The 17,387-nt window shown below is 36.3% G+C and overlaps 1 protein-coding gene across 1 annotated transcript; it reads left to right on the forward strand.

Moving 5' to 3' along the window:
• Nucleotides 1-1,085: 1,085 nt before the first annotated feature.
• On the forward strand, nucleotides 1,086-15,815 carry rhag (Rh associated glycoprotein). Its single transcript, XM_026923008.3, has 10 exons — nucleotides 1,086-1,386; nucleotides 6,360-6,543; nucleotides 7,739-7,889; nucleotides 8,551-8,698; nucleotides 9,697-9,863; nucleotides 11,426-11,563; nucleotides 11,744-11,865; nucleotides 13,117-13,190; nucleotides 14,055-14,128; nucleotides 14,700-15,815. Exons 1-10 carry the CDS (start codon nucleotides 1,203-1,205, stop codon nucleotides 14,769-14,771), a joined length of 1,314 nt encoding a protein of 437 aa, XP_026778809.2. The 5' UTR covers nucleotides 1,086-1,202; the 3' UTR covers nucleotides 14,772-15,815.
• Nucleotides 15,816-17,387: the final 1,572 nt, after the last annotated feature.

Here is a 17,387-nt window from a genome sequence, read left to right on the forward strand (position 1 = left end):
TAACAAATGGGAGCCAGAGGCAGCTGAATGTACATGCTGTTTGTGTATTCAAGTGTTTCCTATTAACATGCTCAGAATGTGTTGCAGTTTCATCAGACGTTTGGACAAATCCATAATCATTATCCAGACAAGCAGGGAGAAGTTAAAATCAGGAAACACCTGAAGCATGACTTGGATGGAAAGCATAGAACCATGAGAACCACAGAGCTACAACTAGGAGCTAGGAGACAGATGAATGAGAAACTGGGAAATTCTGGGACTATAACTCAGGACTGAAGAGATATCACTTAAACAAACTTTAAACTTTTGAACTTTAAGCTACTGACCCACTGTTTATCAGATGTTATTTGGATGGTGGATCATCCTAAACACAGCAGTGGTACTGATAAGGTAGCATGTGTTACTGGAATGAGTGTAAACCCAAACCTCATTGCTGGGTCCTGAATCCATCTGACAGCAGACTTGTTGTCAAAAACTGACACAGATGAAAGGGTGAAATGTTTGACATACACTATGCATGAAAAAATGAGATACAACCTCTATCTGTAGTCCTACAAGGTGCAATAACAAGGAGGGTGTGTCTAATAAAGTGGCCAGTGAAAACTGCTGCTATGCCTGATACACTTGTAGCACCTCAGCATACACTACCATGTCAGTCTCAGCATTTACCCAGATGCCTGTTTCCTTTTCTATATGCAGCAAGTGTGTCTTTGAATTATTTTTATGTAGTCTTTGAAACCAGAGAATCAGGTTCAACTCTGATGACTATATTTATAGTTTGCATTTTATTTTAAATATATAATCTTATTCTATGACTTTTTGTTTTGAAACTCATTTTGTAGTAATGTTTCACTTAAAGAAAATATAAACTAATGTGTCATTTTGATCCAAATTGAGTATGAGTTAACCCCTGACTGTCATTTCTGTAGTAGCAACATTCTCTAAAATCTGCTACTGTGTTTTCCTGTGCAGCAAAGGACACTCCTTGTTTGTTTAGTTTTTTTAAGCAGACTTCAGTAGGAGGTGTGACCATTGGCCTTTTCTTTCCAGCGTCTATCATTGGTCGTCCTCAAACCTGCAGCCAATTTAAACTCAGACATCACTCTGAGGCCCCTCTCACAACCCACACACACACACAAACACACACTCACACACACTATAGATAGTGAGGAAGTGTGAAGCAGGAGAGCTAGGGTAGAACCATGCCGGCGTTTTCAACCAACATGAGGCTGAAGTTTCCGATTGTGGCCTTGCTGCTGGAGGCCATCACCATTGCCCTGTATGCTGTGTTTGTGGTGTACGAAACTGGAGATGCCCACCATGCTTCAGCTCATCATGGCACTGAAAATAAATCTGATGAGGCAAGCCCAATGACTCTCTACCCTAGTAAGTACCCATACATACTGCATCTGAAAGATCTTTACAGTTAACTAGAGATAAATATACAGACTATTAGGTATCTTATGATGCTGTTTGGGGAATTGCATTCCAGCATCAAAAATATAGCATATAATAAATACAAAAGTAAATACAAAAGTATACAATATATGACACTGTCTTTCTGTAATGTTTCTGAAAATAATAATGTAATAAGCATTAAATAAGGCATTAGTCAAAAGACAGATGATGTGTTGCATTATGAATATACATTTTATTGCCTTTATGGTTTATATCACTGCATGTAAACTGAAGTCAAGATAATGTCAACTTCATCAAAACTCAAATAGTAAGTTAACAGAATGTAAAACTGATTATTATGTTATATGTTATTGTAACCACTTAAGTTATTATTTTATTTTGGAGAAAAAAACAGAGAGCGATAGGGTGGATAGATTAATAACAACTAACTTTAACCAACACTAACAGTTTAATTGCCTTTATTAGAAAGATTCTCCATTTTAATAACCTTCTCAATAGGGAGAAAGAGAGAGAGAGAGGGATGTAAAGAGAGACAAAGTGAGAGAAAATATGAGGCAGAGAGACAAAAAATGGAGTGAAATACAGAGTCCATTTTCATAATTCATAAAACATCCATGTTTATTCACATGGCTGTATATACACTACTCTATAATGTGGTCTAAAATGAAGGTCTGGATGCCTTTAAATGATAACTTTATTGAAACTCAAAATAATTGGATATCAAACCTGATTTGAAAGGCTTGCATTAAGATTTCTTGTTCTTTTAAAACTGCCACTTCCAGATATTTATTTTACCAATGAATTCTGCCTGTGGGAAGCCAACTGAAGATGGTGTGTGTTTGTAGTGCAATATTCAAACAGTAAAAGCGTGCAGACATTGAGGGTCATGTGCAGGTCATCGGTTGAGAGCAGATGGAGAGATGATGAGGAATTAATGGAGACGTTCACAGTGTAACACACGCAAACCTCAAGCATACACGCAAGAAACAGGAGAAGCTGCATTCCCTCCCTGTGAGGGGGGATTAAAAGGGAGACAGAAAGCAAGACAGCCATCTTTTTCACGTCATTTAAACATCTTCTTGCTAACTAGGGAAAAAGGAAAATAGACAGACAGAAAGAATTAGTGAAACAGGACAAACAGAAAAAGACAGCATCAGAATGAAAGACAGAGAAATAGAGTGCAGAGAAAAAATGAGAGAATGAGTGAATAAAGAAAGAAAGAAAGAAAACAAAATAAAAAAGAGACTGTGTGAGGGAGTTAAAGGAAGAGAGGATAGAAAAGGGGAAAGAAGAAATAAAGAGAGAAAAAAGCAGAAAGAAGGAGGAGAGGAGACAGTGTCAAGATAATGAAACGGATTTATAGAAAGAAATATAGATAAATATTATTCTACAATATTATTAATATTGTTAATATTATTAATATTTTAGCATTAATGATTATTGTTGTTTTGTTAGTCACGATTATTTTCAAATTATATGTGGTAGATTTGTCGTGTTTTCTCTCCAGCTATAAATTGGGCCGTTTGAGTAGGTTTTTTATCTCCACGGTGCAGTAACAGCTTTAGGGGCGGGAAGGGTGTGAACGAGCAAGATTAACTTCCACGTCATATCTGAGCTCTAAACTTTCCATTTGTGTTGCGAAGTCATTATATGATCTCATATTAGTCAAATATAAGCTTATAGATTTAATGAGAATTACAAAACTTCCAGAACAGAGGATAAATTTAATGATGTCTAATGCAAATTCAGAATATCATGTCACAATATTGAAGTGTCTATGATAATACTGTGCATGTAGATTATTGCGGTGTAGCAGAAAACCAGTAATACACTAATTCATGCATAACTTTCTAATCAGTCATTAACTTCATGTTAATGCAAAGAAAATTAACTTGTTTCCTTCACTTTTGAAAAGAATGGACCCCAGAAGTGAAGGATCCTAGCAGGGAAAGGGAAGGGAGTGGGGGAGAGAGATGGAGAAAGGAGCCAGATGTTTTAGCAGTCTGGGAAAATCTTATGGATCAATCTCTTTGGGCTGAGGTCAAAAGTAGCATGATTACGGTTTCAAAGAAATAAAAACAAACTGAGGAATGCAGCTTTGAGAAAAAGCACACACCCATACAAAGATAAGCTTTGTCATCAAGCATCAAATTAGTGCTGATAGAAAGTAATTGAGTCGCTCTGCAGATCCAGCGGCGAAAAAAGAAACCTTCTTCCTGTTTGGCAACAAGCTTTTGAGATTTTTATCACGAGTTGTATTATGCATGATGGACAGCAAATAAAAGATGTGAAAAGTTTGAATTATACTGAAACTCTTAGTGTCCCACGCTAGGCCTTAATTGCCATGTTTTCCACACTCAGTGAGCCTAGTATAATCCATGTTCGAGTGCATATTGGATTATCTGCTACTGGATGGATGAAAATACTCACAAACACTCATTTAGAATGATCATGCAAATAAGATTGATCTAATCTAGGCTAGAATAAATTAGAGTTTGAGATTTAATTGTCTTCTACTTATTAAAAACCACAAAGATGGATAACTTCATGATGTTAGGTTCTATTGAGTTTTTCACTTTTTGAAGTTGTACGTTCCTTGGTTAAAGAATGAGCTAAGTGTACTTGATCCTATTTCTACATCATGCAGCCTGTTTTTGTATTTGTGTGAACAAGTGATACCAGCTGTATTCTTTTTTCTAATAGTTACATTTCAATGGTTCCAAACTTTTCATTTGCTAGCGATCATAGCTGATGTTTGATCCTTGGACCAACTGAGTGGGAAAAAAGAGCCAGAATTATGCTTTTTGAGTGCAAAAGCTGAACTAATGTGCTGGAATTTATGTACCAGCTTGATGATAATTTTTTTTTCATGGAGACTACAAAGCATTTCTGTAAGTCACTCTAGATAAGAGCATCTGGCAAATGCTGCAAATGTAATTGCAAGCATACACAGTTGCGTCCATCACAGGGCCCCACACATTCATACATTCATGGAGGCGGGAAGAAACCAGAGAACACAGAAACCTACACGGACATGGGGAGAACATGAAAAACACTGCACAGACATTAAACTGAGCTCAGGATTGAAATGGAGACCCTGAAGCTGTGAGGCAGCAACACTACCTGCTGTACCACCATGCCACCTGGAATCATTATTAAGTTATTATTATTATTATTATTATTATTATTGCTACATTTGTTAGCAACAGCAACTCAGAAGCCCCTGTGAAATACATTAACTTCAGACAGTCGCCCAAGAGAACCAGATCCATCAAGTTGTTGAATTAGGCTCAGTACTAGTATCATTATTCATCCAGTCACTGTGCACCAGACAGACCAGTTAATAAGCTCTGGATGGTTCTTCAGAGTGGCACCATCCTAAACAGATCTCTTCTTTCATAACTTGTGTTTATGATAAGATATCTGGCATTTGTTTTGAAGCCATCTTTTTTCCTGTTTAGTCTGTGCCTCTATCTCAGCATAAACATCTCTGAGCAGTTACTATGAAAATGCCATTGACCACAAGGGGCAGTCTTAGCAACTCCACAGTACTATATGTTCACAGTTTTACATGTTGGCTTTTTTTTCACATGGTTTGCATTGGAAATGATCTTTCAGAGATTATCTTTAATTCACTCATCTTCAGTAACCACTTTATCCTGGTCAGAGTTGCAGTGGCTCCAGGGCCTATCCCAGTAACACTGGGCACAAGGCAGAATACACCCTGGATGGGATGCTGATCACACAACACCCAAGCTTACATAGTCAGCCACAATAATACAATACAATAATGAGCAAAACAAACTTTTGTGGACAGCCAATAGTCAATGCCCAAATGATTCATTAATGTCTGTTAGCATGTCAAAGTAAACCATGACATTATCTTTACATTCATGTAAAACAGTTACTCGACTGTCGTTGTGAAAATGATCACTAAACAATTTAACCATTACAGGTGTACAAGTTGTTTCCACTTCTGACTGTGGACCTTAAAATGCGACGAGACTGCTCTGAGCTGTTTAAACTTGTATACATTTTCCAGATGTGATACCTAAAGCACAGACTCTGATTACATGCAGAGTTTAATGGCTTCCTCCAGTAGAAAGCAAGTGGAAGGGTTGGAAGGTTTTCAGAGAAAGCTGGGCGTCTATATATGTCCCAGCAACACCACACCTCAGACACCTCCAGATTTCATTGTTTGGTGTCAGTCTCTGGGGAGTTGACTTTATAGCCTGTTATCCAAAGAAGATGCTGTGATGTAGACTTATACACTATACACAGTACACTGGTTTCAGTGAATACGCTGAGGTGACATTATGGTCTGACCACAAATTAAAATATTATGGCAAAGATTTTATGACTACAAAGTACCTAACACAAGGCAGATACAGTGTTTTTAAATGAGGAGACAGAAATCAATTGAATTGAAATTAATTGAATTGTGGCCACAGGAACCTGGAGATGATTGTAAGTAATAACCTTAAAAATAATATTACACTGATAATATTACACTTTACATCAGTCTTGGTATGATGCATAAAGACAGCGTCATTGCATCATAGATATACAATTAGCCCACGTCACCTTAAGCAAGTGAATTCACCTATTCCAGTCAAATATTTAACTGATAATTAAATAATTCAGGGGGTCAAGTTACACAATTCATGGCCACAATTTTGGTATCTTGTGGCCACAACATAATAATTTGACCATCAGATACTTACCACACATTATTTAAAAAAATAAATAAAAAAACATTACCTCAGAGGCTCTTTAGGGTATAGTACTAAAGACGAGAGGAGACTTTAATTTTATCTTTTCCACAGGCCTCATTCACAAACTGATTGAGCAGCTTGAGTCTAAATGTGCTTATTTTGACCAAGACCAGACTGAGCACTATGGCAGCTCTTTAATCTGCTCCCTATTTTCTAAATTTTAAGTGTTTCAGGATGTGCATGTGATGATCTTCATCGGTTTTGGCTTCCTCATGACCTTCCTGAAACGGTACGGCTTCAGCAGCGTGGGCATGAACCTGCTCCTTGCTGCCTTTGGCCTTCAGTGGGGTTTACTACTGCAGAATATCTGGCACCTAAAAGATGGAAAAATTAGGGTTTCAATCTCAAGGTAAGTTCATCTCTATCTATCTGTCTATCTATCTATCTATACAGGAGTGTCAAACTAAAAAAATGCTGTCTAAATGTAAAATGATGAAACAATTTCTACAGTAAATTGCACACTGTGTAAGACTACAGTGGGGAAAAGATGTGGGGTTTCTATCACTTTGTGTGATATGTTTTTACTTTGTCACTATGTGGTGGTGGCATTAGATCTTTGGATTGTCTGTGCTTCTGTACAGCCAATATTACCATAATATCTCAAGAATGAGTGGTTGAATATTCATAAGATTAGTATGGAATTATCATTGTAACCAGCAGATGAGCTGATTAGCTTTTGGAATAGATCCAAACAAGGTCAAGGTCACAGCAAGGTCAAATGTCTGAAATAGTTTTTCTCTAATAGCTTCTTTCCTGTTTGAAGTATATTTTAAAGGTATTTCAAGCCTACAAATTAGTAAGAAGTTGATGCCATTGGCATCAGGTTCTACTTGTTTTAATTAGGCGTACTGGTCAACTGTTAAAAATTAATAACACCATGAAAGACATTTTAGAAGCACTCACAAGGGCTGGTATACTAAGAGCATACATGTCCTTAGTCTCCCATCTCTTTTGTCTTGTTTCAATTTTTATTTGTAGGTCTCTACTCTGGATGATACATTTCTTGATTTATAGTTAATCACTGAATAATCACTAAAAGCCAGCACCCTATGACAGCATTTTAAGGCCACTGTTTAAAAAATAAAACATACAAAAACACAAGTCATACTATTTCAAGGAAAAAGTCATAATATATCAAGAAAAAAGGCACAATGGCTGATATTATGAGGGAAAAATTTGCAATATTTTGAGAATAAATACTCTGACAAAATAGTGCATATCATATCATTGTTTACTATTGGTTTTACAATCTTTAGTGTTGGTTTTACAAATAAAGAAACACTTAATCTACTGGGGCATTAGCACCAGAAGAATCCTGGAAGTAACTATATTCCGCAACTAGATATAGAATCCAGGAAGTAAGTGTTCTTCAGTGCTTCTGAGGCTGTAGTGAAACCAGTGGATCTATTTTATGGATGGATGGATGGATGGATAGGCAATTAATGTTGCATATTATGGTATATCATATAACTAAACTGACTGATCTTCTACATTAAACCAAATTAAATATTCCTTTACTTTCCTGTCTTTCACTTTCTCTCCAGCATGATTAATGCAGATTTCAGCACGGCAACAGTGCTCATCTCATTCGGTGCAGTTTTGGGGAAGACGAGCCCAGTGCAGCTGCTCATCATGACCCTGCTGGAAATCACCACATTCTGCATGAATGAGCACATTGTTGTTGAAGTTCTGCAAGTACGAATTAATAATTATTTGTCCATTAATTAAGTCAAGTTTTATTATCATCCCATCCATTTACTTTTATGTGACGTATGATGACTTCTCCAGAATCATTATGCAAGACATGATACTGTACACATCTACAAGCAGAAAAGAAGGGGTGTGGGGGTAGTGTAGAGGAAGGATTCCTCCCAGATAAAATGCATGACTTTTCCATAATGGGCTATGAAATTATATTTCAAGCATTTATTTTTTAGAAAATAGCCATAATTATCTGACAATAGTATAATACAATTTTATACTTGAAATAAGGAACTATATCTAGAAATAAGCTTAATAACCATAGAATTATTTATATATAGTTCATAATAAGAAGTATTAGGTCAATTTGCCAAAATCCAAGATGTTTTCACTCGCTAAGATTTCGTTTTTCATGATATAGTCATTACGAGACCAGTTTACATGTACCAAAGTTTGAATGAATCTTTTTAGACTGTATAACTTTTTAATGCAAAATTTGATTGAATGTGCAGTAGTATTGAAATAACTTTATGCATTAATTTAATCTCATTTCATTAGTTTTTTCTTAATAATTGAAGAAGACATCATTTACAGTACTGCAGAGATACAAAAGCATAATACTTAGAGCCATATAGAAATGTTTCTTTGTGTCCAGGCATCTGATATTGGTGCTTCCATGACCATCCATGCGTTTGGAGCTTACTTCGGTCTTGCTGTTGCTCGTATGCTTTACCGCCCAGGACTTCGCAATGGCCACGACAACGAGGGATCTGTTTATCACTCTGATCTGTTTGCAATGATTGGTACATCTACATCATACGCTTACACAACTGCAATTAGTGTCCCATTGCCAGTGGATGACTATATTTACATTACAGCATCTGTTTTATGTTCTCCTACATTTATGTTGCTATAAATATGTGTATTAATGTGTATAAATGTAAATATAGAAATCTACATATAAAAAGGTAGGGTATTATTATTGGTTATCTCCATGCATATTATTACACATACAAATGAATTTATAAGAAAATACAAAACTCTATAATATGCAGAGTCATGTATATGTGACAGGTGAAACAAATTAAAGGAAAAAACAAACACCAAGTGTCTTAGTAAGGGGTTGGGCCACCATGAGCTACCAAAACAGCTTCACTGCACCATGGCATTGATTCTGTACAGCTTTCAAGCTGTACTGAAGGGATGGAAGCCATTTTCCAAAAGATATTCCCTTAATTGGTGTTTTGATGATGGTAGTGGAGAGCGTTGTATAACACGTCACTCCCACAGATGTTCAATTGGGTTGAGATATGATGACTGTGAAGGCATGATTTACTTTATTTTCATCCTCATCAAACCATTCAGTCACCCATCGTGCCCTGTAGATATGGGCGGGGTCATTCTGGAAGAGACCACTCCCATCAGAATACAAATGTTTCATTACATATACATCATTCCTATATATACATATCTGTATATTCATCATTTACATCATTATAGATAGATAGATAGACTAGATAGACTGTACGTATATTCATCATCTACATGATGGAAATCGTGTAATGTAAAAGCAAGATTCTGTGTATTGATCCCCATCATTTATGCTCCCAGTGAACATGGAAGATTAGGCAGAATGTTTGTATATGCATATGTTGCACAGGATAGTTTCTTTTATGACTAAATTAGATTTTTGTGTTCTTTGCATAATGTTATAATTCATTTACTCTTTCATTCATCAACTAATATAACAGTCTTATTGGAATAAATAGTGTGAATGTGCTGTATTTTTTTCTGTCTATAGGTACTGTATTTCTGTGGATGTTCTGGCCAAGTTTTAACTCTGCTATTGCCAACCCTGGAGATGCACAACTCACTGCCATCATTAATACTTATTTCTCTCTGGCCGCCTGTGCACTCGCTGCTTACGCTACATCCAGCCTGGTGGAGGAGAAAGGCAAACTGGACATGGTGAGACAAACCAGAAATCTAGTCATTTTGGTTATTAGTTGTAATAAATTAAAACCAAAACTATTAAATAAAAATGCTGTTTACCAAGATGGAATAACTTCCGTTCACCTGAATTGAATTCTTAATTGCCAACCAACATTTTTTTCTGTATTGTCAAGAATTTAAGCCTGAAACATGTATGCATTATAATCAACCTATCTTGTCAATTTGACAATTAAATGTTTAGCTTACAGGATATTTAGATAGAGGCAGGGCTTTATTAGCTTTATGTGGTCCCTAAGTAGCTCAACAACACTACATGGAAAACTGAAGTCATGAAAGGAAAAATACTACATACATGTCACACATTTGTAAGTTATGAACTTTGATCCTCTTACAAAACTACAAAAAAAAGCTGCTGACTGTAGTGTAAACCTATCAACTACACAATTTATTGGGGCTGCCTGTGGGATACTTGTATATTGTACTTTGTCAACGTTCCTAGAGTATATATATATATGCCATATATAAGAAAATGACAGCAACATGATGGCAACGTCTTCCGCAATTAATTATGTAATATAATTACAATCACAGTAAAATGCAATGTACTTACAAAATATTAAGACCTAGAACATTTAATTATTTTTCACACTAGTTATGTAATCCACAATACAGCTCATGCAATCAAAAATCAACAAAACACAAACATTAGTCTAGTTACTATTAGTCCTTAGGGGTGATTCAGTATATCATACATTGAAATTTTAAAGGATGCATCATTTTTGGAATAGTGATGTTGCTGGCACAGTGCTGCCATTATGTGCATCAATGTACCATAGAAAAATATCATAAAAAGATATGGACTGCTGGGATTTACAATTATTTAAACTCAAGAATAATGGCGGCACTCTGAGAAGACCATCTGTTTGAGCGGAAAATCAGTATTTCTTTAATCAGCCATTCCAACATCATTGAAAGGTTTGTGTGTTATTATGCCATTGTTATTTACTTTGCTGGCTTACTTCACTTATGCCTTGGGCTGGCCCTGGATTGGGACTGGAGTTTTCCAACATTGTGACTAGCAAAATAACTACCAATGCCTAGTGCTAGTATGCTTGCTAGCTAATGTTAATGTAAATTGTAAAACTTTATGTAATGTCGCAACAAACACATCAAAAAAACTTTTATCATTGTAACATGGTCATTTTTAATAGGAGGTATGCATGATGATTAGAGCCTGTAGTCATGGCTAGGCTTGTAAAATAATTCCCTGCTCCCCGAGCAGCTGCATTATTTTATTAACTGGTGGCTAACTAGATGACCCAGAAAGGCATGATAACTAGAAGCCTCGGTTTTAAATAATGTCTTGTGCTTGAATTACTTGCATGCTTCTGATACAAAACCCACACAAACTTCTGACATTATCATGAATGTATCATATTTAAGTGTTTAGATATTTAGCGTGTATCATATTTAACAGAAACTATCACAGTGGATATTACTAACGGAATAATAAGATGGAATAACCGTGCCCTTCCAAAGAAAATCTGAAGGTTAAACATGCCAGTTTTCTCTCACAGGTTCACATTCAGAATGCAACTCTGGCCGGTGGAGTCGCTGTGGGAACGTGTGCTGATATGAGCATTGCGCCGTATGGAGCCATGCTGATCGGCGTTATTGCCGGAATCATCTCTACTCTCGGCTTCAAATTCCTCACTGTAAGCACCCGAATACACTTACACAATTCACAACTTAATATTTCTGAAGTGTCAACATGTAGTACACATATTAGTTCATAGTAAAGTGTAATAAAACATAAAACACTAATTCAGTCATACATTATAACAGCATATTTATTGGTATTTTCTTTGTTATTCTCTTGTTTATTTTATCTGTAGCCTGTCCTTGCATCAAGCTTGGGAATTCAGGATACGTGTGGAGTGCATAACCTTCATGGCATGCCTGGGATTTTGGGTGGTCTGGCTGGCATCGTAGCAGCATCGCTGGGCAGAAAAGCCAAGTAAGACTGGCACCGAAACAAACACAGTGTTTTCCAAACTATAGGATACATTCAAAGGAAAAGGAAAATAAACCGTTCTAAGCAAGAACATGGCCAGAAATAAGCATTGCTGGAAATAGCACATACCCAGTGTGACCACTCCTGAATTATTACCAGTTCCTCCTTTTGATTTATTTTTTCTCTCAGAAAAAAAGGAGAGCACAGCCCACCCTCTTGTTGCCTCTTGGCCCATGTGAAATGACCTGATGCCTAGTCAAAGTCCACCTTCACATTTCCCAATGTTCTTCCCCATTCAAATGAATGAACCTTTTCATCAGGCTAATTTTGTTCACTTGTAGTCGGAACAATTCAGACTTGTTATAGCCTAAACGTGAAATGCACTTGAAATCAGCTGTCCTGTTTCTTATGTTTAACAGTGAAATTAAAGATGACAGACAAAAACAAAGACTGAAATCAAAAACAAAAACAGAAAGAGGATCATTGTTAAATATAGACAGAATAAAAGAGTATATACACATGCTGTGTGTACAGGAAGTGATAACGGACACACATTTTCGGACCAAAATTAGTTTGAAAATCCAACTGCACCAGTGGATTTTAAATTCCACATGCCCACGCCAGGACACCACATTCATTTATGACCATAAAAACATGTTTTTTTTTTTGTTTTTGTTTTTTAAATGGCTTGCACCAAACTAAAATGACAATGCATTATCAAGCATTAATAAGCAACTACTCTTGCACCAGCATGAAACTAGAGCCCCAGGACTACAGCTTAAAAAAAATTGCAGCACTGCTCTAGGGCAACACTAACAGGACAAACACTAAACTAAACTTCAATAGTAGAGGTGGCAGATGTGAAACAAATTAAGAGAGAGAATGATTAACGAGAACAGGAAACAAAGACTAAATATGGAAATTTGGAAACCAAAAAAGTGTTAGGTGGGCATACAGAATTTGCCAAAAGAGTCCGGATCATAGTGATGGTTTAGGTTGATAGTTGTGGACCATATAAATAGTATTTATCTCTAATAGGTGCAATTAATTGATTGATATTGCTGCTGTTGATCAGCAACATGTTTACAGACAAAAGAGTGGCAACCATATAATTTTAATACTCTGAGAATTGTTCTTGATACTGCGAGAATTGTTCTTTCTCTCTCTCTCTCTCTCATTGTTCTTGTGTTTGTATAATAGCATTACCATTAGGATAATACATAATGTAAATATCTCTTCATTTCCTATCTTTAGCATTACTGCTGGTTATCAGGCTGCTGCTTTAGCTTCATCCCTTGGGTTCGCCCTCGTCGGAGGAGCCATCACAGGTGCGTACACACAGGCTTTTACAGTTTTATCTATCTTCATAACCACCATTAAAAAATCTAAATAACTGAAGTAGTGATGGAAACATTGAATATGTCTGTAATTCAGTGTTCACACATTTTCCACTTTCACTAAGAGAGTAGGAATCAGAGGACATGAACTTACACTGAATACTTATAGCATGTAAAAGCTATTACATATTTTAAGATTGTTCACATGAAACTGAGCTCATGTTGTGTTAGAAGAGCCAAAATGATAAAGTACCCAACTTCCCCACACTCCAAATGTAGCTGATCAGACAGAAGATGTTTGATGTCTACAGTCTACTACTAGTTTTGCACTGGAGCTGCAAGCTAATGTAGCTAACATGAAAGAGGAGCTTATACACTCCAGTTTAGCATTGTGCTAACTACATTTCAAAATCATCACTGCTTCACTTCACACAGCTTCACAGACTTGCTTACATAAGTGGATTATGATACTGTACGATACATTGTTATCTATAAACTGCACACAGTGACACTGCAGAACTAAAAACAGTAGTTGCAGTCATATTAGTATCTGAAGTATTTTGGCTGATAATATAGCTCCAATATGATATGTATATTTATTTTCTTTAAGAAGGACTTCTGTAACTTTATGAAACAGTTGAACTATATGTGGTATTCTTGAGCCAAAGAATGTGCAGTGTCAAATGTGTCATAATTGTATGCCATGCAGTTTAGATTAAACTAAACTGGAGGTGATAAGCTTCCTCCACTATTGTACTATTAGCATATACATGTATGTAGCTGTGTGTTATTTTTGTGTACCTGAGTAGAGGGATGTAAGGCAAAAAATTCACTTGATTTGATTTGATGCTACAGGTCTTATACTGAAGCTGCCATTTTGGGGACAGCCACCTGATCAGAACTGCTTTGATGACTCTCTCTACTGGGAGGTGAGAACATCAGAAACTGACTGGTCCTTGTAAATATGAATAAGAAAGGTGATGTAAGTGATGACATGTTGTTCCTGAAACCATGTGGGTTTCCTGGGATTCTCAGGTTTTCCCCCACCTACAAAAAACAAGCTGCTAGGTGGATTGGCTGCTCTAAATTGCCCCTAGGTGTGAATGAGTGTGTGAATGTGTGTGCAGGGTGTACTTCCGCCTCACACCTAGTGCTCCTGCGATAGGCTCCTGATCCACTGCAACCCTGACTAGGATAAAGCGGTTACTGAAAATGAATGAAAGAATAAAGGAAGGAAGGTATGACAGAATGAATAGTAAGCAATCCCTTTTAATCAGAAGAAAGAAAGACAAAAAGCAAGAAATCCCTTTTAATCATCCCTTTTAATCAGGATTTTTCTATATTAATGTTCAATGATCATCATGAAGACATGATGTTACATTTGTATTGCTATGCATCTATGCAGTAGGAACAGAATACCTTTAAGCAGAAAACACTGCACGATCTGTGTATCATTATTCTATAATTAATTATCATTAATTTGATGTTTTTTTTCTGCAGGTACCTGAGGAAGAGGAGGCTGGTGAAAGTCTTACTCACACTGATCACTCTAAGAACAAAGCAGAGGCTTAAAACTCTGACTTTGTGCTCTTCACACATAACTCAAATCCAAAATCCATAACCAACTCAGGGACCTTGAACAATATTCATTTTTTTAAGCAGCTCAAACAAACTCTAATCTCCAAAGCAACCACTGCTCAGTAACTAACACATATAGACATCTGTCCCTGCATTCTTCCACTATACACTTCCATTCAGGGAACACACATTATCCACAGATGGAGCTGCATTTGCAAACTAAATACGATTATGCAGCAAAAATTAGTATAAGAAAAAATGATCGCAATTTATAGGACATATTCCTGATTACAGATTTAGGAAGCAGCTTTAAAAAACTTCCTTCAGCTACTTAATCTTCCATTATGCATATTGTGATATTTTTTAACTCCTACGACTGACAGTTTGTGCCTGTCTGCAACTGATCTCAGATTGGTCTATGTAAAAACATGTCTATTTGCATGCTTTACTATTACCTTTATTTTATACCTTTATTCCTTACCGTGTTTGACACAGTCAGTCACTTTTCTGCTCTTGTTCATATCAGGATCATATCTTTGAGTTCACTACCTTCAAAACAGGTTTTCATTTCATCAGCTATTAAACACTAACAGAGTTTGTTCACATGATATGTCTCAAACAAGATACCACAATCATTTACGAACCTAAATTCAAGCCTAGGACAGTGTGTTCTTACTAAATGAAAGCAGTAGGAATGATCAAACAAAACTGAGTCAAGTGATGTTAGAAGCGTGTTAGGAGAATACGTGCATATTTGTTTAAATGAAATGTTATGACATCACAAATTTTTGAATAATAATGATTTGAAACAGTTGTTGTTAGTGAACTCAGACATTTGGTCCTGATTGTACATTAAACATCACAGATAGGTGACTGAATTTGAATGTGTGTGTGTGTGTGTGTGTGTGTGTTAGTATAATTTTCTCAGCATAGTTAGGATGTAGGTAGCTTGGCAGCACCACAAAATATTATTAAAAGGATAAAAATGTAACAAACATATTATTTCATTAATAAATGTTTTTATACAACTTTCCTGCATTACTCAGAGTATTGTTTTGTGTTCAGTGTTAAATAAGGAATAAAGTACATTGGGACATGATGTCATAGGAAAATAATCAATGATGTGCTGGTGTAATGAGGCCGGATGAGAAATAGATTTTCTTATAACAGCACGTCGCAAAGTGTTTGTAATTAACACGATTCGGAGAGAGTGTGCGTATCCACGTACAGGAGGATTAATAACAAAATCCACAATCCAAAAACACAACTTGAAACAGGCCAAGATCAACACACAATAGTCCACATGATTGAATCCAATATGGAAGGGTGAATTAAAAGAGTAGTTAAAAGGCAAAGCAAGAGTCAAACATGATAAGGCAATAATAATAATAATAATAATAATAATAATAATAATTATAATACAAAAGGCTCAGAACGAGAGAGAACTATTGGCAAGTCTTCTTAATGAACATAAGCATGTGGTTGAAAGGTGGTGAACAGTGATAAAGTGTGTGATAAATGAGGAAGAGTCTCTAAAATGCATATATCAGCTGAACAAACAGGTAGGTGTATTTTGCTCCAGTCTCTCAGTGGAAAACAGTGGATTTAGACATCATGACCGGTCGGGTTACAGCAGATCCCCACTAACACTAGAACAGTCCAAATTACCTGCTATAATGGCAGTGGAACCTCCAAGTGCCATACATACACTGATGCAAAAACTGTCAGGAACACACCCTGGCATATAAACTTTCCACTTTATATTTTTTCTGAAACAGACAGAATTTACAGCCATATTACTGAATCTGTGGCAGGCATCCTCCCCTTTAAGGAGCTTATTAGATCAGTAATAAGTGATCTTCTGCCTATTCATTTTTAAAATCACCCAAAACTTGTTTAAATCTTATAATTTTTCTGTACTGAAGAATACATTGGTGTAGTCTACTGAAAAAAGTCACACAACCACCTACTTTTTTTCTTTCTTTCCTTTTTTTTTTTTTTTTTTTACAACATACAGATATCCAGCTACAATGAATATGCATATATATATCAAGAAGCTCCGTACACGACACAAATGAACCCCCTCCCCCTGGTTTGGCCTTCATTTGCATATTAGAGTATGCTATTTTATGACAGAATAACACTTGCTAGTCAATGGTTTATTACTAAACAAGCCTCTCCTTTTAACACTCTGACCAGCCTGTGCGCTCAATTTAATTTCCCTGTTTTATGAAGTTCTTCCTCCTTAGATCGTTCTTTGGTCACATTGCCAAGTGACTGGTGTTTTTATTGGGTTCATATGTTCTTCCTACACCTTTTGGCATGTATAATACTGTCTGTACTATTAACTGAGTACTACATAAGGGAAGCTGTAGACATACAATAACAGATGTATAGGCTACACACATTATAGAGGGTTTTCACAATGACAAAAAAATACAGTTTACATTATTTAATAAACATTGCTGTGTATCTTGCAATTCCACACAGTGGAACTAGTGCAAAGCTGCTCTATCATGACAAACAAAGGAAAGTATTTTGGAGATTTTGGTCGAAATTTTAGGAAATCCAGGTTAGGCTATTGTTGCAGTACCGCAGAGGGACGGTAGA

Source organism: Pangasianodon hypophthalmus, chromosome 19 (genome assembly GCF_027358585.1).
Source record: "Pangasianodon hypophthalmus isolate fPanHyp1 chromosome 19, fPanHyp1.pri, whole genome shotgun sequence".
Lineage (NCBI taxonomy): Eukaryota > Metazoa > Chordata > Actinopteri > Siluriformes > Pangasiidae > Pangasianodon > Pangasianodon hypophthalmus.

Coding starts and splice junctions, on each gene's coding strand:
- rhag (XM_026923008.3), top strand. CDS start 1,203: ATGCCGGCGTTTTCAACCAACATGAGGCTGAAGTTTCCGATTGTGGCC. Junction 1,387..6,359: donor CCCAATGACTCTCTACCCTA/GTAAGTACCCAT, acceptor CTAAATTTTAAG/TGTTTCAGGATGTGCATGTG. Junction 14,129..14,699: donor ATGACTCTCTCTACTGGGAG/GTGAGAACATCA, acceptor TTTTTTCTGCAG/GTACCTGAGGAAGAGGAGGC.